The following is a 24,644-nucleotide window of genomic DNA, read 5'->3' on the forward strand; positions in this document are numbered from 1 at the left end:
GGATAGTTCTGAATTAGAGAACCCGAGAGCTAATCCTGCCACAAAGGAGTAGGTGACTGCACTGGACACTATTGTAGCTGTAGATGCCAGGTTGTCCAGCAGGCGCAGAGAAGTGATTGCTAAGTTTCAGCTCTTACCAAAATCATTCCTATTAAAATCAATAGAAGAGAGAGATGCTTAGGACCTCAGAAAAGGAATTTTATTTACCTATCTTTGTTTTTTAATATTTTATTGCCAGCTAATGATGCAGGAGCATGAAAGCTCAAAGAGATAAACTCTCTCTGTGGTTACTTCTGGTGAATTTCCACACAGAATCTAGGTAAAGGTACTGATGCGCTAGTAAGTCATTGAGATAAATGTAGCTGGGAATTACGACGATGATGTGCTGGCTGAATTCTAGTAACTCAACCTCATTTACAGTTAGATTTAAAGATTTTACACATATACAAATTCTTTTGACCTGTTCTCTGTAAACTAGAAATTTTAAGTTTGTGCCTGGAGATGTCCTTTTTTGTTTTCTGTAGAAATACTCTATAGATGAGAAGAAACAAGCAAGAAAAATGTATGGTGGAATACGTTTTTACACTTTTCTTACTATACGCATCCAGATTCTTTCCAAAGATCTGCATATTCATATATGACTTGATATATTTTTATGCATGAGAAATAGTCATATTTGTAACAGAGAAAAAAGTTACATTAGTTTTCCTGCTACACTGAAACGAAACTGTCTTTGCAATATTATTTGACAACCTTTTTGTGACTTAACTGAGTCACAAATAGCATTTGAATTGTAATATTCAGGTAATTGAAAGTTAATCAGGATTTTTTGTCTGTTTTGTTGATTTTTATTTTGTTATATGCCGTATTGTTAAGAGTGTTTGTAAGTCATACTGTTTATTCCTCTGGTTATTATGCAGAGCTCTCAGTCATCATACTAGTTTTGCAAATGTTTACCTGTCTAATTAGGGTATTTTGAAATTTTTAATATTCAGTCAGAGTGTAACTTCATCTTGTAACCTGTCACAGTAATTAAAAAGTTTCTAGTAATTAAAATGTTTTGTTGTAGAGGAACATTCACCAAATATACATCACACATTTTAGTACACATGATGAGACCCCTCTGAACTTGCAGATAATTACAGCTATCCCTCACAGTCAAATTGTGTGTGCAACAGAACAACATAAAATTCAAAAGTTTGTGGGAAAAATTTCTGTGTTCTCATCTCTGGATTCTCTCAAACACATGAACTAACCACATTTCCACACCTCACGCCTCCACTTTGTGTTTGAGACTTTGCTATTGGTCTACTCAGAAATGGGAAGCATGGCACCATTTTCTCAGTGCTTTTCCCCTCTGTAGGTGCACGGGCTGTACCGCACGACTGGCGCGAGCTTTGAGAAAGCACAGCAGGAATTTGCCACAGGAGTGATGTCCAACAAAACTGTACAAACTGCTGCGGCCAACGCCGCCTCAACAGCGGCCACCAGTGCAGCTCAGAACGCCTTCAAGGGTAACCGGATGTAGAGAAACAAAGTCGCCGCCGTTCTTTTCAACTGTTCTTTATTTTCCAGTCACTTACTGTATTCCCTAAATGCCTAGATCAAAATTCACACAGCATGTTTGTCTCTTCTGCAGCTGTACATGGGTTAAATGGGAAATATTTGGTTTATTTTAGTTTAAATTCATTTATTTTAAGAAGAAAACCATTTTTCCCCCTTCTTTAACATGTTGAATTCTACAATGTAAAGCTTTCCATATTTTATGGAAGATAAATAATTGCAACAATTGGCCTGAGAATGAACCGTGAAATTTAATGATCAAATCAATGTATTAAGAATCTGGAAGGTTTTTTAGCAATTCACCAGTATTTTTTATTTTTTTTTTACATTCAGGAAACACTTTGGATTTATTACTTTTCTTTGCAAGAACTGATTTCTCTATTTCTACTGTAAGAAATGGGGTAGACTGAGAGATATGGTTAGGTTTGACTACTGCTTTTGCAATTTCAGCAGCTGCTGGGGTCAAATACAAGTAAGAGTATAAATTCTTCCCTTATTTTGTTTTGTTGGGTTTTTTTTAGGTAAGTCTTTTGATATAAACCTGTAAGTTTGCATGAATATTGTTGAGTTACCTGATCTTGTTTAGGTAGTGTTTTGTCCAGAATTTACCTGCACCACTTTACATTTGTTTGTATCTATTTCCATGGAGTATTTTCTACCTGTGAGAAATTAGTATGGAGCATAAACATTCTCTGTAATAGAATAGTTCAGTTTAAGGAAGTTAACTGGTGATTTCAATCACAGAGCTAAGTGACTATATATTTGCTATTTTTAACTTCAGTATTCAGATATCCCCTGTCCCTCTTCTATGTGCAGTGGTATTTTTATTTTATTTGGGATTTCTTTGGTTAGTTTTTTTGTTTGGGTTTTTTTTCAGGTATAGATTTATGTTTAACTGTGGTACTAAATCTCTAGCCTGGACAGTCACTCTGTTTACTGCCTGTCCAAAACACTATATATATATATATATATACAGAATCCAATTTTCTAACAGGAATATTGTCTAAAGTCAGGCTCTTTAAGCAATGGCATTTAATGGATACCTGAATGAATTTTAATATTAACTCAACTATCTCTGTGGTGTGATTTAAGCTATAAGAAAAAACTTTTAAACTGTTTTGATTCGGCAAAGGGAAAAATGTTTATCTTTATTAAAGTTAAATTTTAACTCATTGAATTGGAGGCCTGAGAGATTAGATTGGTGCTGTGAAACTAACAATCCATAATGGTACATACCATCACAATATTTTAGAATATAATATCGTCAGGGCTTAGTATAGTGGGAGTTTCTCTCCTCTGAAGACCCTGTGTTCTTGGATTGCCCCATGAGACTTATATACAATACTTACAGTTTTCCAAACTCTTCTGGAAAATGGAAAGATGACATCCCACAGCTTGTGGAAGTATACACTGTGGCTGAAATTAATTAAGGTGAATAGCATAAAGTTCTGAGGCTCTCCATGTTCTGGACTGGATTTCATAGAGTCCGTTTCACTACACTGTATTCATAATAACAGAAGCTAAAGTTAAAAAAAAACTCCCCTAACTTAATCCTTGAATCAGTAATATAGTGTTAGCATGAATTCTCCTATTAGTTTCCTTTAGTTCACTAATTTCTTTAAACCAGACTTGAATTTGAAAAAACATCATAGTTCCACCTATGCTGAAGTTCACAGTAATGAATATATTTGCTTAAATATTCTATCTAACAAGGCTGTTAAAATGTCATAATAGTGGACATGCTAACATTGAAATTGAATTTGCGTGGAATGTTTTTAAAGCTTTCCGGATCAAAGTCACTGTTCTCTGCTGAGATTGGAGGCCATCATTCTAGAAGCTATATATCAAAATTGTTCTTTTCATATTTTAAACTTACCTTGAGGGCTGTATCTAGGAACTCTGCTATGGATTACTTTTAAATCTAAATATAGGGAATTCTTTTGGTATCTCTTGGATAGGAATCCTAGGGACATCATACTTACAATTTAACTGAAGTTGAAGATTGCATAATTACCAGAAAAAAAACCCAAACACGTTAGGAATAAAACCTGAATTTGACAGGTAGATTTTTTTCTCAAATGTTTGAAGGTTTCTTGAGAAAACATATGTCATGTTCTGTGTATAAGAATTGTTGATTTGTAATATCATGGGCTGAAGGTACAGATTTAAGCCTTCTGAATGAAATTTGGGGTTGTGTCACTTTTGAATTCTTTAAACGAGAAATATGTGACACTTTTCAGCCCAAAAGGGAGGGAGAAGTTTGTTTAGCTTTGAAAACAGAAGGCTGAGATTTGTTGAAATATTTTGTACCTAACAAAAATTAGATTTTATGATCTCTTATTGATCAGAGTATGGCGCCCACTTGAGTTGTCTTTTTGTAGTATTGTGACAGAGTACAAGGTATGAAGTTTAAACACTGGAATGTCAGTAGTTATTGATCTGTAATTAGGAGTTGTTTTTATTTATCTGAGGATGTTTGTATATTTTGTAAATTACTAACAATGTTCTGCCATCCTGGTGAATGTCATGGTTCTGTACAAATGCACTTCTTCTGTCCCTCTGTTGCATGTCTGGGTAGTTCAGAAGTTTTGTATATTTATTGTATTAACACAGTGTCATAGAAAAAAAAGACTTTTTTCCTAGGTGTTCGCTCTGCATAGTTTTGACCAATAATGGGGATCTTTCTTCTAACAGTCAGGTTGATGTGCAGGGAGGATGATCTATGTAAAAGTCTGACTTGCTTTTTATAATTCTGTATATAGATGCTGTATTTCTGCTGAAATGGATGTCCACTATCAATAAATCTGGTTAAAGAGAATTAGTCTATTTAACTGTTACGAAGAAAATTCTTTAAATACTTGCAGTTTACATTTCTGTGCTGTAAACTCACAAGGGTTAAAATTAAACATGCTCTGTCATGACTGAATGGAATTCTACAGGTATTAAGTGACTCTTAAAGCATTACTGAAAGTAAAATGAAGTTGCTGAAACAATATTTGCTTTGGTAGTATTTATTTTTCTAATTTCTGCCAGTGAATCAACATTTCTGTCACTGCTGTCCTGCTTTTTTCTTTTTCAGTCACTATCACAATATGTTGATTTTTTCATGTAATGTCAGCACCTGCTGTCTAGTACTCATCTTACTACTGGGTTTCCTCTGAGGAGCCAAATGACTTCATCTAGACAAATGTGATGTAGGTAAGTTCGCAGATGCATGATGCATATTCATGCAATGATACAGCAAACAGTGCTCTGATGTACAGTCAGGATAATTTTGGGAGATGGCAGATATGTGTTTTTGAAGACACTTTCACATGCATGCATCAATCAGTATTGAAATTCTTCATCCACTTGATCTTTCTTTGTAATTTACAGATCTAGGATGGTAGTGTCACCAGACTATAGGAAGAGGTTTTGTACTTTCTTGTAAATGTAACCATGGTTGTGGTGCTATATGATCTAGTCATGTTTTATGTTTAGAATTATTACACCATTTTAGTGCTCTCTGTGGGAAAGAATTCCTTTGGTTTGCTCTGGTTACTTTCCTCAGGAAGTTGTAAGCATTGAGTTGGAAAAGCATGCACACACTGAGAGAAAAGCATGGGTTAAGAGAACTGTAATTAAAAACACTCAGTGGTACTTCTGGAAAGCTATTTCTGTCAAAGAAAAGGCACACACCTAGAACATTCTGGTTATGAATCTGTAATAGGGCACAGTAGGTCAGATAATTAATTAGGTTTAACTCAGTTAAAAAAAAATTACATGAATTAGTTTGTATTTTTTTTCTACAAATTAATTTTATGTCTGCAAGTAGCTTTTATTATCATAATTAGAAAAATCAGGAAGATTTACAGAGGAAGTAGTGCAGGTCTAGCTCAGCAGCAAAAACCAGTGAAACTTTATACAAGGATTAAACTAAATACAGTATCACATGATAGTGAGGGGAAAAGAAAAAAGGCATTGATAAGGATGTGTAACAGCTCATGCTGCCATACATTTTGTTCTGGAAAAAAAAATAATTTCCAGCAGTTTAATGGAAGTATATACAGGTCAACTAAAATGTGCATTTTGTTGGATGACAGTGATTATTACATTGAACAGTTGTGGTTTCGATACATTTGTTTTATTGTCTGTCAATACACTTGGGGCTTCCTGTTGATTAAGATAGATAGATAGATAGATAGATAGATAGATAGATAGATAGATAGGTACTGTCCTGCTTTTAGTGAGTGCTGCTTCATGTTCCTGTGTTCCTGTTACATTACACTCAGACATGAAGGAAAATATTTCAATATAGAGGAGCTGCTCTTTAGAGTGTTGAGAATAATCAAGTTTGACTTACTTGTTTCCATGATTCAGGAAGGGAAACTTCCAGCTGGAGAGATGGGAAATGTTTGGGACTGATTTTTATTGATAATGTTTGAGGCTGTATTACAGGGCTGGTGCTGGTCTGGTGCAGGCCTGGAAGACAGGCTGGCCTCAGTTGTGCACTCAGCTCTTCTGCTCTGACTGTACAGCTGGAGTTGGGTAGGCAACACTGGCTGGAGCCCAGACCACTGTACAGAACAGCTGCTCTGACCACTGGTGCCTCTGTGGCATCAGCTGCTCTGACACTGCTGCAGCTGACAATGCTGCTAGTAGATTTTATCAAGTTTATAGCCTAATTAAACAATTGTGTATGTCTGGGCTGTAGTCATTGCACACATGCCAAAGCATGGTTGCTGTTTTTCAGTACAGAATTGTCTTTGTTTCCCCTGTATTTTTTTTAGAGGATTACATGATGTTCTTTATAGAGGAGTACATGACGTTTCAGAAGAAAAAAATGCATATCCTAGATTGGGCAGTGGGGTGACACTTTTTGTCCAAGGCTTATTGTGACAACTGGAAGAAGTCAGAATACAGAATCACAGAATCAATTAGGATGGAAAACACCTAAGCACTCCTGAGGACATTGACACTAACTTAAGATTTATGTGATTAAATTTGGCATTCTTTGTCATTTACTTTGGTCAGACCAAATTACTGATCCCACCACATCTGAGTCATAGCTTAAGTCAGTTACAGATACTGAGATACACTCTCAGAATTTCACTGATACGAAGATACAAAAGAAAGACATTTGTTAGAGAACAAGCTTTCAGTGAATTGCAGAACAAGACAACATCTTTATGTTCATGCCACTGTAACAGTGGTAATAGACATCCACTTTGTAATTGCTCCACTATTCTAAACCCAGATGGAGCTTGGAGAACAAGTTACAATATGGAAATCTGTAACAATACACACAAATGGAGACTTGAACTCTGTGCTATTGCCAACTCCATTAACTTTACTGAAAAAGGAAGGTAATGCTTTTGGTGAGAATAAGTGTTCTATCTATACCTGTTTTGAAATCCATATACTGACTATGGTAGTGGTGCACTCACTGGCCTCTATCCCCTAACTTCTGGGTTTCTAAATGTTCCAAGTTGCAACCAAGAGCTACTTCTCTGAAGTTCAGGAACTGTTAAGGTGTATTTAAATTATACATGATTATATAAATTCAATAGAAGTGGTCCATTGCAACTGACAAATAAGTGACATGCTGACTTTTCTTTAAAAGTCTTTAGCTGAAAGCTAAAACAGACTGTGGCAAACACCATTTTAAAAATCTATATATGATGAAGCAGTATTTGTTTTACAACTGTTACTACCCTTTTTCATGAGAAAGGAAATGCAGTGCTTTAGTTGCAAAATGAAACACATTTTGACAGAACTATATTCAATTAGAAAGTCTCTTTAATGCAACTGTATTGTTTAACACATAGTTACAATTTCAGATCACATACTTCTGATCAGTAAGCAGTAATAAGTGTTTAAGTCAGATGGGAATCTGAAATACATCACTGGACTGGGATCTTAAATGCTATTAAAGCTACTAGTGAATCAAACTTGTCCAATATGCTTGTATTAAGGTAGTCAGACTCCTGTTAAAAGTTCAAAAACTCACATTTAATTGAAATTTAGATTAAAAAGAAGACATTAGGTACATCATTCATGCTAACAAGTATAGTGGTGAGTCAAGAACAGAAAAACAGTACCACAAATAAACCATGGCTCAAAAGCTACTCTAGCTGGATCACTGCAGCTGCTCTTCCTATACCAAGGAGCTGTGTATGTGTTGCTGCCATGCTCTGCTTTTGCTGGACTCTGCCCTTTCCTTGAGGTGTAGGCACCAGTGCCCATGGCTTTCAAGGAAGGCCTGAACTCCTCTGCATTTACCACTAGGATGTGGGAAACTTCAGTGGGGGGGATAACAATGCAAAATAGAAATTATTTGGCTGGAAAAAAAATATCTCAGAATCCAGAGAACTTTATTGAGTAAAATAGATACAGAGGTGATATAGACAACCCAGAAATAGCTCAGTAGCAATGTTTTTTGCAGTGCCACATTACAAAAAAAGCAGTCTAAGAAACCTTGCTGACCCTTTTCAGATTTTAGAGTGTTAATGGCCAGAGGTGGACACAGCTTCACACTGGAAGTGTCTGTGTTCTGAGTAATTCAAATCAAGCTAGAAGATATTTTTGTTAAATCTTCAAGCTGCTATTACTACTGTTGTATTCATCTTCAATATCAGTGTTTACTGCATTACTCTATATCCACTAAACTCCAGCCACTTCTTCCCTGGGAAGTCCCTTTTCAAATTACTTGTTTAAAAGCAAAAACTAAAACTAAAAAAAAAACCAAAAACAAAACAACAAACAAAACCCCCTCCCCCAACAACAAAACAACCAAAAAAACCCCTACAAAACCCATTCCTTGTATTGCACATCTCACACAAGTCTGTGTATATATATCTATATATTTAAATATGCTACAATTAAAAAATGGTCTATGGCACTTTATTGAATATAAGTTTAAGAAGTTGATGAAACCACAGATGTTTGAAGAAATCTTCAATACCACAAAACAAACTTAACTAATTGGCACACAGGTTTAAAGAATCCACAGCAAATTCCTCTAGATCCTATGCAGTGCATGTACATTAAGAAGCAGTTACACTCTGCAGCCCCCTCATGAAATCAGTTAAATTAGCTTTAAGCTGATTTTTCTTTTTTTCTTTCCCAAAGTGCCTTTGAAAGCTACTGCTGAGGTGAACTTCAGGAGCAATTTAAACAACTGTGAAATTCAGTGAGTGCACCCTGCACCTGAAAACCTCATCCAGGGAAAAAAAAATTCTCAATATATACCACCTTATCACTTGCTAGAAAAACAGAACCCTGAGAAAAGAAATTCTGACTATTTCTCCTCTGTACTTCTTCCCAGCCTGTCTTCTATCTGTGCTATGTGATGAACATGGATATTCTTGCAAGTTAGTTAATTATGCTGTTGCAGAGCAAGCTGATAATATACCAGCAACAAGCAGAAAAGCTGGTTCTTCTTGCTTACGATTGCAAACAAAAGCAGTATGTGCCACTGAAAATCTCTCCTTTGTACTTAAAAAAAAATCAAACCTAAACAAAAGGTACTATTGAAATTTTTTTAGTCATCATGTGGATTGCAGCAGAGGTCAGCTAGTAACATGAATGAAGGTTGTTCATTGTTTACTTCTCAGGCAGAGCAGAGTATGCCCTCTCGACCTTTGTGAGAACTGACCTGACTAATCAAGTGCTTAAGCCAAAGCAGCATTTTTCACTCTAATACTGTGTCAAGACTTGTTGGCAGTGGTTACCTGGAGTTTGGATTGCTACCCATCTAAGGAAGCTAAAACTGTACATCTGCTTAGTAATTCATTTTTAGCTGGTTGATAAGGTACTCGTACAACTGCTTGTCCCCTTTTTCCCAACAGCAGGGCTCCCAAGGACAGGGCAGAGCTGAACTGGTGGCCCAAGTTCAGTGTCTGCTCCAGCAGGGGTACAGGAGGGATGCGTGGAGGAAGCCTTGCTGGACCCCAGATACAAGGCCAGTACATGTCCTTCAGATGTATGGGGTGTCTATGGGGCAAAGCCAACAAGACAAACACAGGTATGGACGGGGTGTGCGGGCTGTGATTTTCACCCTCAGGCACCACTTTATGCTGGCAATTTTGCTTTATTGAAATCTTGGTTTGTGCAGGCAGTTTGTCCCTGACAATAACTTTTGGAGGGGATTTAAATTCAGCATTTAAAAGAAACAGTGAGTTTTAAAGTAGAAGATGGTGGATGTGGGTTGCAGGAGCAGGTGAATGCAAGAGGCTAGGTTAAAACAATCCCTTTTTGAATACAGGCAGAAGCTGACCTTGTTGCACTGCGTCTCAGAAGTCACCTGTGTATCTGTCCAGCACGCAGGCTGCAGGCAGAGGCGCAGGCTGGGAGCCGCTCTGTGTCTGTGGTGGGCAGCAGATGCTGGATGGGGACCCAGTTCCATGACTGTTCACCTCCAGGACCTCCAGGCTGTCCTAGGCCCACTGTCAGGACTGCTGTACAGCACTTGTGCACGTCAGCAGTGCATTGAAAGCAGCTACCTACCTGGACAGTAACAACAATAGTTTTAATAATAATGGCGCATTTTAAAGGACTGGCCAGGCAAAAACAAGGATCTCTGCTTTGTGTAATAGTGAAGCAACACTGTCACTGGATGATGTTAAAATACGAAGAAATAAGAAAAGCAATATAAAATTCATCTAGTATTTAATTAGAACTACTTCTTGGATGCATTATCCCCAATGCTCCTATGGCACATTTGAATCATTCCTGTGTTTGTTACAATACCTTATAAACTTGCTATCAGAAATAGTTCTAGTAAGTGAGGCAACACCACAAATAACACAACCAGCTGGCTTTGAGAAAAAAATGGCATTTGTGGCAAGGTCTGTTTAATTTCTGCTGATTTAGTTAGAAAAAGGTCTACTACTACACATACACAAAAAAAAAATAAAATAAAAAAATTTAAAAAAAGGAAAAAAATTCTTCCCAGCCATATAGAATTTGTCACGGCTTTCTGAAAAATTTAAATTTCCTAAAGACTCATTTGCCTGTGGGTCATGAGACAGACTGATCTGTAGACTGGGAATGATGTATCACTGACCAGAGAAAAAGTTGAAGTACAATGTGAAATCCATTGTTGTAGGAGAGACTGCAGCCCAGGTAAGGCTTATACTGTGGGAAGCTGTTGTCTGCTTGGGATTTCAAGTTCTAATAAAGGCTGTAGAAATATTTCTGTTTTATCTGAATCATGTGAGAGCCAGTCTAACAACAGCTTCTCTGTCTAGTCAGCGGAAACAATATTTACCTGCTAAGTAACAAGCTGCACACACCTTGTGCTCTAAAGTTTCAAGAGAGAGAAACCTGGCAGGCACTTCACTTTCTAAATGCCTAAAGATTGGTGTAAACATCAGTTTTGCTCTCTCCAATATAAAGTTAATATCCAAGAAGGCACTGTACTTCTAGGAAGTTCAGTACCAAAAAGCACCTCCATGAAAATGGTACTAAACCAGGTGATGGTGAAGAAATATTCACCAGTGAGGGGAGCCCTTGGAAATCCAGCCTCATTAAAATAGGCTTCTCTTTTGCTTAAGAAGAGAAAAAAAAATGTGCTGGCTTTTATTATTTTAAACTCAAATTCTTCAAAGTGACCAAGATGGGTTAGGCAATCCGATCAATCAGAATGTGTCAGTTTTAACAACATTTCCTGCTATATACATGTGATTGATTACATCCCCAGTTGGATTAATATATTCCACTGTGTCCTGATCACAGAATGAAACTAAAAATATCCCCAAGTATTTACATTCTGCTTTCTTGGGATCCTTTCTCTGATCCTCATTGCCCAGCAAAGAATAAAGACCCTTTCAGTAGTTCACGGCTGGAATGCATGGGGCTCAATCACACAAATGGTAAAAACAGGTAAATGGATCTGCTTGTCCAGTCAATGGAAAGCAGATAAAGATCCAGGTGCCGTTATTTTCCCCCACTGGAGTTAAAGGAGGCAGATAAGGTTTTTTCCTTCTTCTATTTCCTCTTGCACTTTGTCACTGGATGTGGCTATTTCAGCTTGTGCCGAGAAGACTGCACAGATGAACGTCAGAACAGTGCCGCCGATAGCTGTGTAGAAAGCCCAGCCCAAGGAGCAGTCTCCTAGTTTGTAAGCAGAAGCATAAGGTCCACAATAGCTTATCGCCTTCTGGCATCCCCAACCTGCAGGGTAAAGTATCAAGCCTAAGATAAGGAAGAGCCCTAGAAATAAAAACAGAAAGAAGTTTAACAAACAATCAGTTTAACACCAAATGCAGCACATCTAGGAATGGTTATAATGGTCACCAATACTAGTAATTTACCAGGATTAGGAGAAAACTGCCATCTCATCCATCCATCTTTCCTTTACTGATTGTTCCCTAGCATATGCCATGCAGTCTTCTAACTAAATTCGAAGCTACCCTGTCATTTATGTTGTAAAAGGTTTATTTTTTATAAGTGCCTAGTTCCTTATTTAAGTCTCTGTACTCCTCCTACATCCTTTGCTCTCACACATTATTGCTGCAAATACAGTGTGTAAAATTTTCAAGCATGTCCACCTACTGCTTATGCTTGCAGATCTTAAAAACGTAGTAATACTTGCATCCACTTTTGATTTTATATTTGGCTAGTCCTTATTCAGCTTTATTTAGCCATTCACCATGAATATGTTTGGCTTTTTTCTTCTGGATTTTGCCTACATTGATTTTCTTGCCTGGAAAAAAACCAAAAGACGAAAAGCAGACAAACCCCCCCCCCAAACAAACCAAAGCAAAGCAAAAAACAAAACAAAAACAAATTTAAAATGTCCAACAAAACAAGCAAACAAAAAAGCCCAAGCAAAAAAAAAAAAAAACACAAAAAAACCAAAAAAAAAACCTCCTCACACTTCTACTTTTTTTGGCACATAAGGACATGGCAGAAAAATAATACTGCCAGTTCACTAAGCTGCTCTCATGACAGAGGGATTCTGGAGTCAGCCTCAAACAAACAGAACCAAGTACCTACAGCCAGTGCATACATAACCCTGGGATCTTCCAAGCAGGCAACTGACCACTTAAGAAGGAAAGCACTTTCCTAGTGATGGCAGGGGCAAAATCCTCAACTCCCCATATTTCTAAACAGCCCAAACACTCTGGTGTGTCTCAGGCTGGAAGTGAAAAGCTCAGACTAGTTGTTTTGCCATGTATTCACAGGTTACCTCTTGTATTCACATGTTTCTCTCTGAAGACCATCTAAGCAGTGAAGGGCTTCATTAAGGAAATTGAAAGTCTCATTAGTGTCCCTGCACACGTGTCTTTGCACAAAGAAAGGGGATTTAATCAAAATGTCTAATATGCTAGTGGCTACAGTGCTTTCTTATGGACACTAAAAAAAAAGTCATAATGAATTAAGCACATACCTCCCTCCAACAAGGAATGTCGGAAGGGGCTAAACATATGAAAGAACAGATCACAGTATCAAAATTTGCTTTCTGCTTACCTTAAAAATTTACTTAAAAGAACTGGAAAGTTAGGAAAAACAGTTTTTGTTTAAATACAACTAGTTTATCCAGAAAATGAATATAGCCTTCCAGATCCCGTAAATATTTCTCATTAACTTTTCCTGCACTTTAGAGCCCTTTATTAACCTGCTAGCCTGATGAAAACAGGCTAAAAGTGCTGTCACCTTCTAGAAGTAGGCTAAAAGTTGTGCACAAAAAAAGTCTTTTTTTTTCTTTCCTGTAACCAAGAGATTAGAAAGAACAAGTTTAAAGAATTGTTTACATCTTCTTCCATTCTGTTAGACTAGCACTTAGACTTCTCTGCAGTTATGTTAGGGTTCCTTAATAGTTTGTTAAAAGAAATTCAGCCAGATGCATGAAATTTTCCTCCCCAACAATGAAAAGGTGGGTCTTAGCTAGTAAGCAGTTAATTTACAAAATTACAGTTTTGTTAATTTACAAAATTCAAAAAGCATCATCCAACTGTCTAAAATTAATGTCTGTGAATGCCAGACATTTCACAAAAGAAAGTCCTTCCTCCAGCATTTTTCTAATGATGACACAACACCATGGGCATGAATGACCTAAATGTCATTACTCTTTGGGGCGGCAAAATCCATTAGTGAGTGATATCTGTTCTCTGTGGAGGGATTTCATCACTGCTTACATTCAAGAACAAATGACAAATTTTATGCAGTGTTTCCTGGCTGGTTGGCCAAATACATTAAGTATAACGTATTGCTTTATCTTGGACAGACCTGGATAAGCTGTGCATTCATCCTGCTGAGCCCTGCAGCCATTTCAGACTAAACACCAGCAGCTCCTTCTCCTCTATTCATCACTAGTTTCCTGTTCTGCAACTGGTATGACCACACTATGTATCTTTCTGACTGCACATTGGTATGGGCCAGTTGCTGCTTCCTGTAATGATCACAAGCCCTTTGGCTGGTAAAAATCACCATCACTGAATCAAGGAGCTGGATCTGAAATGTCAGTGTAGTTGCTGCCAAGATGGAAGTTTACCACTCCATCACTCACAAACCTAGAGGGCCTCTGTTTAACAGCAAACCTGGCTTATGGCTGAGTATCACAAGCAGGACCAAGAAGACATATGCATCACTTTTTATCAAAACCAGAGCACTGAGCAACTCCTGAGAGTGACTGGTTCATGGAGTGTATGCCCCAAGCTGAAAAGCCATTACCCAAAACTCAGGCACTCAAAAGGCACAGCACTGTTGCCAAATGTAGGCATCAGGACTTTACTGACTTAGACCTTTTTTTTTCAATTTTTTCAGAAAATTCCTGAATATATATATCTAATAAATACTATAGAAGGTCATAATTTGATAAACTTCACAGATGAAAACAAAATCTGGAGGAAAGCCTTAACTATAGATTTGAATAGAGTCAGAGTTTGTACATGATTTCAGACAGCTAACTGTGTAACTCCTATGCTGGATCAGCATAATAAAAAAAAAAAAAAAAAAATTAAAAAGTACTATTTTCACTACCAGACCTCCTTTCTACTACTCCATTTCAGTGCAGACAGAAAGCATCTCATAAGCCTCTTAGGACTATCTCTAGTTTTTATCACAATTTCTTATTTCATGAATAACTGGTTCCTGCTTGACAGGAAAAGTAGATAAAGATTATTCCATTAAGTCAATTCAGAATACCCTCAGCAGAAAGGCACTCCTGTGGTTCATGCTAACAGCATAGTGGAGAGGCACGGGCCCCTCATCACATATTCAGCTCAAAGCTTCAATATCTAGAGCAATGGGTAAGCTGTGCTGAGGGTCCCTTCCTGACTCTCCTGATATTTTTATATATAAAAAGGAGTGCTCAATTAAAGAGGAGCCTTGCTTCCTGCTACCTAGTATCTCAGAAGAGACAGTCACAGAGCCCATCTCAATAACTCTACAGCTTGAACAAGACTGGCAGATGATGCTCCACCACCCACTAATAGTGCAATCCATTGCCTGAATTTCCTGAAATAGAAGACAGCAAACCAAAGCACTTAACTGTTCAACCACTGCAGCCAGACACCCCTCAAAAAGAACCACCCCCTCTCCTCCCAGGAGCACAGATGCGATGGGACAAGGAGGGAAAAATTACCTTCTGCTGCTAGTTTGCCTTGAGAAATACCTAGCAGGAGAACAGCCAATTAGAGTGGGGCTTTTTTCTTTAAAAAATCAGTTTTTGTTTGTCCCTGTGTCTTTGAAGAGAAGCCAATACTCAAGAGAAATAATAGAGAATAAAATTTGAGTGCTCTGTCTGAACCAGTTTTCTACCATGAATCTTTTCAGTTCTTCATGCTGCTGTACAAGAAATGATTTTTAATTCACAGCCATCCTACCTGTGGAATTAGTGCTGTTTTTCCACCCTGCTGGGAGAAAAAAATCCACTCTGAAAACATTACAAGGTGTTTCCCACTGTGCTCCTCTACAGGCTCACAGAGCTCATGCTCACATTGTTCTAGATTTAATCCCCTCTCTGGGCACAGCTGCACTGCTGAAACTGCATCTTCTGAAAATGCACATATTGCTGTTCCTACTTTTTTTAGCAACACAATCACACTTCTTGAAATCAGTATGACAATTTTTCAAAATTTCCTTTTTGTTAGGTGTTGCCAGTTGTCAGTCACCTTTCCTCTTAGGAATTCTCTAAAAGAGGTTTGAAAGAACATCACACAATGTTGCAAGATGCCCGGGTATGACAACAGAAAACTATTCAAATTACTTTTCTACCCAGAGACATCACCTAAAACTCTTTGGTGTAAGTTCTGTCAGCAGAGAACATTTTTACATCTTTCACTGAAGGCAATTTGGCCACATAACCTTTTATTATCAGGCCCTAATTACTTGCTTTCAAAAAGATGCCTTTATGAGATTTAGATTTCAATACTAGATTGCTATGTGTCTCCTGATTACAACAGCCTATTAAACATCAGGTGCTCTTTACTTAAATGGTGTAAAAGCAACTCCTTTCTCCTAACACACCAAAGCAAAACCTTACAGTACACTGAGAACATCAATATCGATATAGCAGACTGCATCACTGCGCAAAAATATTTCAGAAGACAGTTCATTCACGCTTTTTCTATAGGAGACTTTTTGTACTTCTGCACCAAGAACTTTTAAAGGCCTGCATCTGCAGCAAGGCTTCTCCTGGTTTTCATATACTGCAGCAGAGCTGCCAGGTCAACATTGTGGAAAACCAACAGACCAGCCTCTCATTGTGGGCATTTTTATGTCACATTATGAGCTGGGGTCAGACCTGAGGAAAATCTCTTTTGTTCCCTGGAAGGAACCTTTGAGACAGGGGGTAGGGCAGAGGCTTGTTTAGCCAAATGAAGGTATGCTATTTAGTTTTGACAGTCTCTTGTGCCGCTGCTGTTGTGCTATATTAAACAGAGCATATACTAACAAAGCCACTTTCCATTGCAAAGCCTGAAACTATCTACTCATTTCCTAGAAAAATAGTAAAAAAAGCTTTAAAATACTGTAGAAAAAGCAGGAAATTAAGCAGCTGTGGTCAATGAGGTGGCACTGCAATAGGCTCCTATGGAGCAGCACAACTGAGCTGCAACATTTTAAGAGAGGAAAAAAGGTAAAAGGGTAAAAGCAGGGAGGGATTAGCTTTGCAGTGCAGTGCAGGTGGGCTGCATCCCCAGTGGCACTGATCCTGATTGTTTTAATCTTCTGCAAAACCACAGGAGATTAAGAATCAGTCCAGGGACACTACATCAGCCGGACACACTACCTTTATTGCTATTGCTCACATTTCCACATGTGCCACATCAGCCACCTGAACCATTTCATGTGTTAAATATCTGTACAAATGCACTAGTGTAGCTTAAGACAAGGAGGCTTTCCCACATGCAAATTTTTAGGGATTTAGCAGGGATGCTACCAGGTTACCACTCGTGCACTTTTGATCACTTTGCCCCCTGACAGATGAAGGGACAGCCTCCTACTTGGCAGCTGCACAACAGACACCTTCAGCCTGTGAAATGACTCAGTAATACCATTTTAATCATATGAGAGTTCAAGGCTCAGGCCTGCTGACATGGTCTTCTAGCACTCCACACTGGCTATAGGAAAAGCACAAGATACTGAACGGAGCACTGCCTGCAGTACCCACAGCACAGGGCCACAGACCTGCCTCTGCAGTTACTCTTTACCCCCCTGGATGGCTGCCAGACCCACCAAATGCAAGCAGCTGACCAGAGGCAAGTAGGTCTTTGTCCAGAAGGAAAGGGGAGACTTTGCATGCCCTAGTGCCTTGGAAATGGCCTCTGGCCCACTTGTAAACACTGCATAAGAAACAAAAGAAAAATTCACAGCATTATGAAGATCAATGCTTTAAGAAGCCTGCCTGGACACCACAGCTGGTGCAGGCTAACACAAGCAGATGTTTTTTGGGATAAGTTAGCTGCTGAAGGGGGGAGGGTTGCCAGCAGGCAGTGCAGTGAGGCAAGTGCACACCTTCATACTTTCAATGAGTGCAGATGATTGCGCACATATATGGATTTCACTGTACTGAAATCAGGGATACTCTAAGCTGGGGCAGGAGAATTAGCAGTTTAATCCTACAACCAGGTGATGGCTCAAAACCCATATGGTTTTTTTTTTTCCCTTTAAAATTGTCCCAGGGCATGCACTTACCAGAAGAAAAAATATTTCCCTAAACCTAATATTTCCTCAGCTTGGGGAAGGAACTGCCTTCCCCAAGCTGAGGAAGTGGATAAGGTCCCTACTGTCATGTTTCTTTTCCCATGCAAAAATTTCCTATGCAAATCAGAGATATTTATACATTACCAAACCTATGCAAACATCTAATGGCATTACTGCAGTTGCAGTCTGGAAGCAGAGGTAGAAATACAGTGCAGGGGACTACTGGTGGGACACTCAACCATTATGTTTTACTACCCCCCAAAAAAGCCACAAAATAACTGTTTATTAGCTCAAAGTGAGGAATTTGGGGGTTGTTTATTATATTGGTATAATCTTACTGCTTATACTTCTCTGAAGTGAAGTCTGAGCCTGCAGACTGCTGTTTCATTTAAGAGAGAAGACAAATTCAACATTAGTTTTTAGTAATTTTTATGTGTGTGGTGAGAGTGCCCATTAGTTGGGAGGAAAGAAAATGTGTAGATTCAAAGTAAAATCAGTCCCAAGCCCTGAAATGACACTGGGGCCTCTTTGCTAGCTGTCAGCCATGTAAACTCACCACACTCTGGAGGCTCCCATGTGATGGCTGTCAACCCAGCAATTAAGTCAAGATAAAGCAACTTGCAGGGCAGAAGCCAAATGTTTACAGGTTTCAGCAGTACTGGGGTAAACGAAGACTCTCCACTCATCAGGCCATTGCTCAGGCACCTCTCATATTTTACCTTAAAACCCAGTAAAGCACTGAGTATTTTTAATCCAGGACGAGGCAATAGTCCTGGATTAAAATGCTCCTAAATGAGAAATTCAGTTGTGGGTGGTAAATTCAGGAGATTCCTGAATCAGGGAAGAAAAGGCCATGTCAAATATTCTGTTCATTAGAGAAGCAGAGGCGAAGACTGAGTCTATTTCCTACCATTCACCATAACCTTTTCCACTGCTGTTCCACCAGTGAATGCCATTGCCTCCAATCACTCAAGCTGGATTAGCAGAAAGGGAATGAAATACGACTATAGCTCAGTAAGGGAGGCCAAAACAACCACCTCCCTGAGCTTAAACAGAGGTAAAAGGGACCTTTTTCCAGGCCTTAGCAGGTCACCTTTTTCATGGCCTTACATTTCCTCAATACTGATCCCATAGTACAAGCAACCTCAGTTTGGGGGTAGGGGAGAGGAGCTGCAGAGGAGCTAGCAGTCAGCCTGAAGGAAAAGGCAAACGGAGATGCAGGAAGGGGAGAATTTCCTGTGGCTTCATGAGATATGCAGCAGCAGAGTGCAGGGCATCTGTACTGGGTAAGAAAGCACAACTCAAATCCACTTATTTCCTCACCACCTCATAAGGAACACCAAAGACAGGAGCTAAGCAAAAGCTAGCCTTCTTTCTTAAAAGAGCTCCTTTCTTCTTTTTCTTGTGTTTGAGTGAGAACACAGCGTTTGCTAAGTTTAAATATTTTCCTTGTGTTTCCATTCCACATACAAATAGCAGCATCTGTCTTGGCTCTGAGGCCTAGAACCAAAAATCTGACAGAAACAGAGCCCTTGTGCCCTTCTGATATCCCCACGGCCTCCGGGTATCACCAGCACTCTTTCCCACATCTCCAGGGCAGGGGTGTAAAGAAGTGCTCAGCATTTCACCTATGCTGGTAGGAGACCTCAGAGTGCATATGTGCCACGGTAAAATGTTTCTCAGTGGGTAGCATGGGAGTCTCTTTCACACTAAGTGCTGTTTGTTGGAAGAGATTTATGCTTGCCAAGGTAATCAACTGCCAAACTTGATCACTGAAAACATAAAATTTTTGTTTATTTTTCTATTCATTTTAATCTGCTGTGTGTCTGCTGCTTTCCAAGTACCCACCTTGATAGTGCAGGAGATGAGTCAACTACCGAATCTAACAAAACACTGAAATCTTCATTTTATTTCTTTGAAGTTACTAATGGTCTCCCTCAGGCTCAATAGCAATTTAGCACTTGAACTCAGTTTTTCTTCCCTGGCATATTCCAAGACAGCAGTCCCCTTTGCTTGAACTTTCAGCTGCCAAGTGTGTATTAGATATCATGCTGGCATTGGGCCATATAGGTTACAGGAAGCACTATACCGCAGACAGCAAAAGCAGTTCAGACTGTCAGGATTTCCATCAGAAATCCCTCTCCCCTCCTTTTTTTCTTTCTTCCCACCCCAAGAATTCAGAATTCTGGCATCAGAAAAGAAAAACTCTGAGCTGAATCCAAAGAGGAAATATGCTTTCTGAAAAATGCATGCTCTGCGTTTTAGAAAGACAAACAAGAAGCTTTCTTGCCTTCAAGGGCAAAACCACTCTTGCTCTGCTCTCCTACTGCTTGGGCTCCCTGGCTGTGCAACAGCTTCTGTTGCCTGCAGGCAACATCAGCTTACAAGGTGCTTTCTTCCTTATTCGCCAGTTTGTCTTTTTCTCAGACAAAATAATGCCTTTGTACAGTGTGATGCCACTTATAAACAAATATGCTAAACATTGCTGCAACTACTGTAACTTTTTCTGTTATGGTCTGAATATGAAAGAGTTCTAGAAGCCTCATGCCCCTTCTACCACAGTTTGTGTCTCCTGCTTTTTCTCCCCTCTATGATGAAAGGCCTGGCTGACTTCCCACTTCCTCCCCAGCTTCCTCCTCCACAACTCCCACCGGCCTCATTAACTTCCAGCAGCCAGGAGTCTGCAGTCACAGGGCTGCACACACCATGAGCCCACCCTGTGTGGCTGGATCCTACTTCTCCCACCCCCACAAGCAGCTCCAGATCCTCATCCCCTTCAGATGGTTCCTATCACACTCTGCTCAGGCCATCTTCCTAATCCCAAAATGAAAACGATGCCAAGTAAGTATAACAGGCTGAACAATTTCTCAGCTCAAGAGATGTAAAACAAACTATTTCAGCAGCAAAATCAGAATGTTATACACACAGCTGGTTTGAAATGTAATTTCAAACAGAATTTCTCTTCATTTTAGAAAGCTGCAAAGAAGTTTCCTAGGATTTGATGGTAAAGTTGTACTCCTGGAACTGAACAATTGCCAAGGTACCGCAGCAGCTTCTGATGGAGGAACCTTCCCACCAAGAAGGGAAAAGGAGAAGACATGCACAGTCACAGAGAGAAACCATGAAAAGGTGAGAAGAAAGAATGCAGAAGAGCTCTTGAGATAACTGAGAAGAGAAAGTGCTGTCAAAGAGGTATCATTGCTTGTGACTGAGCCGGGCAGCTGTCAGGGAAAAAACAAACAGCTCAGGCCTTGAAAGAGAATCTGAGTTATTCACCAGCAATGCTGGAGGAGAAACTGCTGGGGTGAGAGAGAGAGACCCAAAGCTACAGCATCTGGGCCCAAGCAGACACACTTCAACTCAGCATCCAAGGGATTAAAGCTCTCTGACCTGCCTGAGCAGCCTTTGAAAACACCTCTGAAAACAGAGAAACCTCTGCTTTGCCTGACTGGACATCTACCTCTTAAAGATGCAACTGCCAGTGGGACAGCCAGCTAAGGCACACGACAGCAAAATGCAGCCATGCATTCACCTGAATGAACCAGAGACACTCCTCAGTGTGCACCTGGGACACAGCTGGTCTTCTGACTGATTGCAACCCAATTTTTACATGCTTTTTTTCTGCATGCTTCTGTCAAGCCCCATTAGAGCTAGGAAACAGCAGGCTGTGAGCAGAGGCAGAGATGAGGAGGGGGTGACCCGTGGGAGGCCTCCCAGATGAAGCCATCAGCACCCTGGTAAGATTTTAGAGAAGAGGAACTATTTTTATCCTCTTTTGGTAAATGTTCCTGGCAAGGCATCCCTGCTCCAGCACAGCAAAAGAGCAGTAAAAGAAACTGAACTCCCAAACCCATTAGCCTTCCTGACATGTCAGCTCCATTTCCCCACTGCTCTCCACAAAGCTTTTACAGGCACATGATTTCGAGTTCCCCACAAAAAAACAGGGGCTTGCTCAAGTTCTGTGGTTGATATAATATTGGTGCAGCTAATTTAGTTTCCTCCCCCTGGTGTGCAGTCTGGGTGCTGCTGGTGCATTGTGGCCCAGCTGCAAGTCAGGCAGACACTGGCTGTGGGGAAGGGGTTGTGTCTGCCCAGCCATGTCAAAGGCCAAAAAAGGAAGCCAAGTTGTTGATTATGAACTTCATAAAGGAAATGATCAGAGATGAAAGCCAAACTTGGTTTAGGCTCTATCCTATGCTCTCCCCACCTTCCTTTGAAGCTAGGTTATGTTTATATTGTATTACTTAGCAACAAAGTGAAGTACACAAGCCCAAATAAGACTTGTAAACACAAATGCAACTACACTATAGACTTATCAAGGTGTGTCAGTACAGGATCACCGATTATTTACTTCCTATAGCTACATGATTACTGTGAAAATTTACTTTGAATTGATTCTCATCAGTTAGCATGTACAAATATCCTTCCTCCTCCAGCCTCTGCATTTCAAGTGATTCACAAACTAAAATTAGAATACTTTCCCTAAAAACACATAGAAATGAAAGACTGTCTAGTCTTCTTGCTGCTGGATATTAATTATCTATTCAATTGCATGTCTCCATTCTCTGCACTCTCTAAAGCAGAGAAAAGGTGCTTATCCAGATGAAACAATCCTCAAACATCTCTAAAACCAGGGCTATTGATTACTGTTTCTACAGCTGCAGAATGAAAGACACTGCAGTCTGAAAGTAAAGTGGTAGAAGTTCTTGCTCTATAACAAAGGAATTACAGGAGTTTAAACAAGACCCATATTTTCTTCCTTTATGGCCTCATACACCTCATCTTCTGCCACAAAAATAAGAATAATAAAAAAAAAATTCCTATGGTCCAGATATGTGTATGGCTTTCTCCTGTTGATCTGAATGCACATTTGTTCAAGGGCCATAACAGAAGAGATGTTGCTTTCTGTTCTGTAATTTCACCGTAGGCATCATCCACAACCAATCTTGCTAGACTGGAAAGATGTATCCGGTGTCTGTTATTGTTTTGTCATGATGAATTCCAGGAATAAATTAGGTTGTTGTATGTTTTTAATTATATTAAATCTCTGCTGCAAAGATATAGAGATTTTAAATGAGATTAAGTCTGCAAGATCCTGAGTTCCTGTAGATGACTCTACCATGTGTGCATCTCATGTTTGAAAAGGAGATGTTTGAAATACTTGCAAATATTGTACTGATATAGGCTGATTAACAAAATTATTTTTTGAATTCTTCTTGTACACTTATTAAAAACGTAATGGTTCACATTAGAAAGAATGATGCTATGCTTAAGATTATTAAGGCAGGGTTATAACTTGTTTTCTGGTCAGGGAATTAGTGTATCTATCATAATCCCTGTTTTAATTAGCCATGCTGACAACTGTCCCTCTTGAGCAACTTTCCTAAGCATTATTCAAAACTCAGGAACTGAGAAAGTTTAAATTAGCAGCCATTATTAGTTGTAAGGAAAATAACAGCCACTAAGTAAGCAGGTGCTGTAATACTACTGGCACAAAAGTAGCAGTGGACCCAATAAAGCTAATCTTGAGAAAATGAGCTGTGAGTCACAAGATGCCTGGCTGTGAATACTGGCACTTCTACTTCTCACAGCAACATTCCAGTAAAGTGACCTTTCTTTTACCCAGTTTTATGCTGTGTCATTTACCTGAATTGTAAAAAGTGAAGTGCTTGTATCCTCAGTACAGCTCAATGACTGATCTATGCCCTAACACATAAGAAATGTTTTGTCAACTGTACGGTTCAATGTTTTAGGCTACAAGTCCTATTATGGGTACAGCTGGATTGAAAATAAAATAGAAAACTGTCTTAGCATGCATTTTCTCACAAATGCATGGTTTCCAGAATGCTATTCTAAGATACAAGTACCTTCTACCTGCTAACCCTAGGTGATAGACTAGGTACTTTGGGATGGTATCAGAGGTGTAAGTAAAGTCATATTTTCAAAAGACCCAAATCTGACATGCCAATTTATGCTTCTAAGTAATCTCTCCTGTACAAATACCCCTCCAAAAGAAAACAAGTAATAATTGCAACTCCTGGAAAAATAGTCATGGACTATTTCTTAAGTATGGAGCAATAAAGCAAGAAACTAACAACTTCCCCTGGCTTAATCTGCACTGCCAAGCTGTTTCCTTGTCACACTGCTTCTGACAAATTCTGTACACCAGGAGTGACTACACCAAAAACTTGTCTTGTTCATTTAAAGGACCTAATATGCTAATTGTATGCCATCAGATGAATAAAACCATCTTTAGCCAATCTAGGGATGTAATTCTGCTCCAGAAGCACAAACCTTACATTGTGGGTGACGTGAAGTAAGTGTTATGCTTCTACACTGAAGATGAATGAAGTAGCCAAGGGTGAGAGTCACTGTGGTAGTGATTCAGGAGCCAGCTACAGCAGTCCCTGGCATGGAACACTGGCCCTGAGGGGTTGCAGCAGGCAGTAAAGTCAGTTTTCACCGACTTCCCCACGTGTCTTTAGAATAAGATTATGTTAGGTCTCAACTAAGCAAATGAAACCATCCAGCTTCAGATAAATATCTATTATTACATCTTCTGTTTAGGTATAGCCATCACAGATATGTTTGGCCACCTTAGAGGAGGTGAGAAGGGGGAAAGCTGGATTCACATTTCAAGCAAAACAAGTTAAAACCTAATTTTTGTTGTGATTAAATAATTATGTGAATTGAAAACATCTGCTTAAGAGCCCCACCGAGACAGAAAGAGGAGGTGGCTCCACTCAAATCCTCCCCCCTCACAGGTCTCTGAGGGCTGCCAGAAGCAGGGCAGAAGACCACTCTCCTCCTCAAGATGAACATGCACACACACAGAGCACGAAAGATGAAAACTTGTGTATGAGACATGTTTTCCCCATGCCTCAGTGGCAAGTACAGAAAAATGAATACTTTTCTGACTAAGGCTGTCCAATCAGGGTTGGTTTACTAAC

The 24,644-nt window shown here is 39.3% G+C and overlaps 2 protein-coding genes across 8 annotated transcripts in view; one reads left to right on the top strand and one right to left on the bottom strand.

Moving 5' to 3' along the window:
- SCAMP1 (secretory carrier membrane protein 1) overlaps positions 1-4,556 on the top strand; it is a 41,285-nt gene extending 36,729 nt beyond the window's left edge. The window contains exon 9 of the mRNA XM_023944601.2: positions 1,364-4,556. Coding sequence (XP_023800369.1) covers positions 1,364-1,528 — 165 coding nt within the window. The 3' untranslated portion in view covers positions 1,529-4,556. The remainder of the gene's footprint in view (positions 1-1,363) is intronic.
- A 2,767-nt stretch (positions 4,557-7,323) lies between these two features.
- LHFPL2 (LHFPL tetraspan subfamily member 2) overlaps positions 7,324-24,644 on the bottom strand; it is a 121,057-nt gene continuing 103,736 nt past the window's right edge. For all 7 annotated transcript variants that reach the window (XM_086868952.1, XM_086868948.1, XM_086868953.1 and 4 more), the window contains one exon: positions 7,324-11,757. In XM_086868952.1, coding sequence (XP_086725078.1) covers positions 11,501-11,757 — 257 coding nt within the window. In that variant the 3' untranslated portion in view covers positions 7,324-11,500. The remainder of the gene's footprint in view (positions 11,758-24,644) is intronic.

This window comes from Cyanistes caeruleus, chromosome Z (genome assembly GCF_971803275.1).
Source record: "Cyanistes caeruleus chromosome Z, bCyaCae1.hap1.1, whole genome shotgun sequence".
Lineage (NCBI taxonomy): Eukaryota > Metazoa > Chordata > Aves > Passeriformes > Paridae > Cyanistes > Cyanistes caeruleus.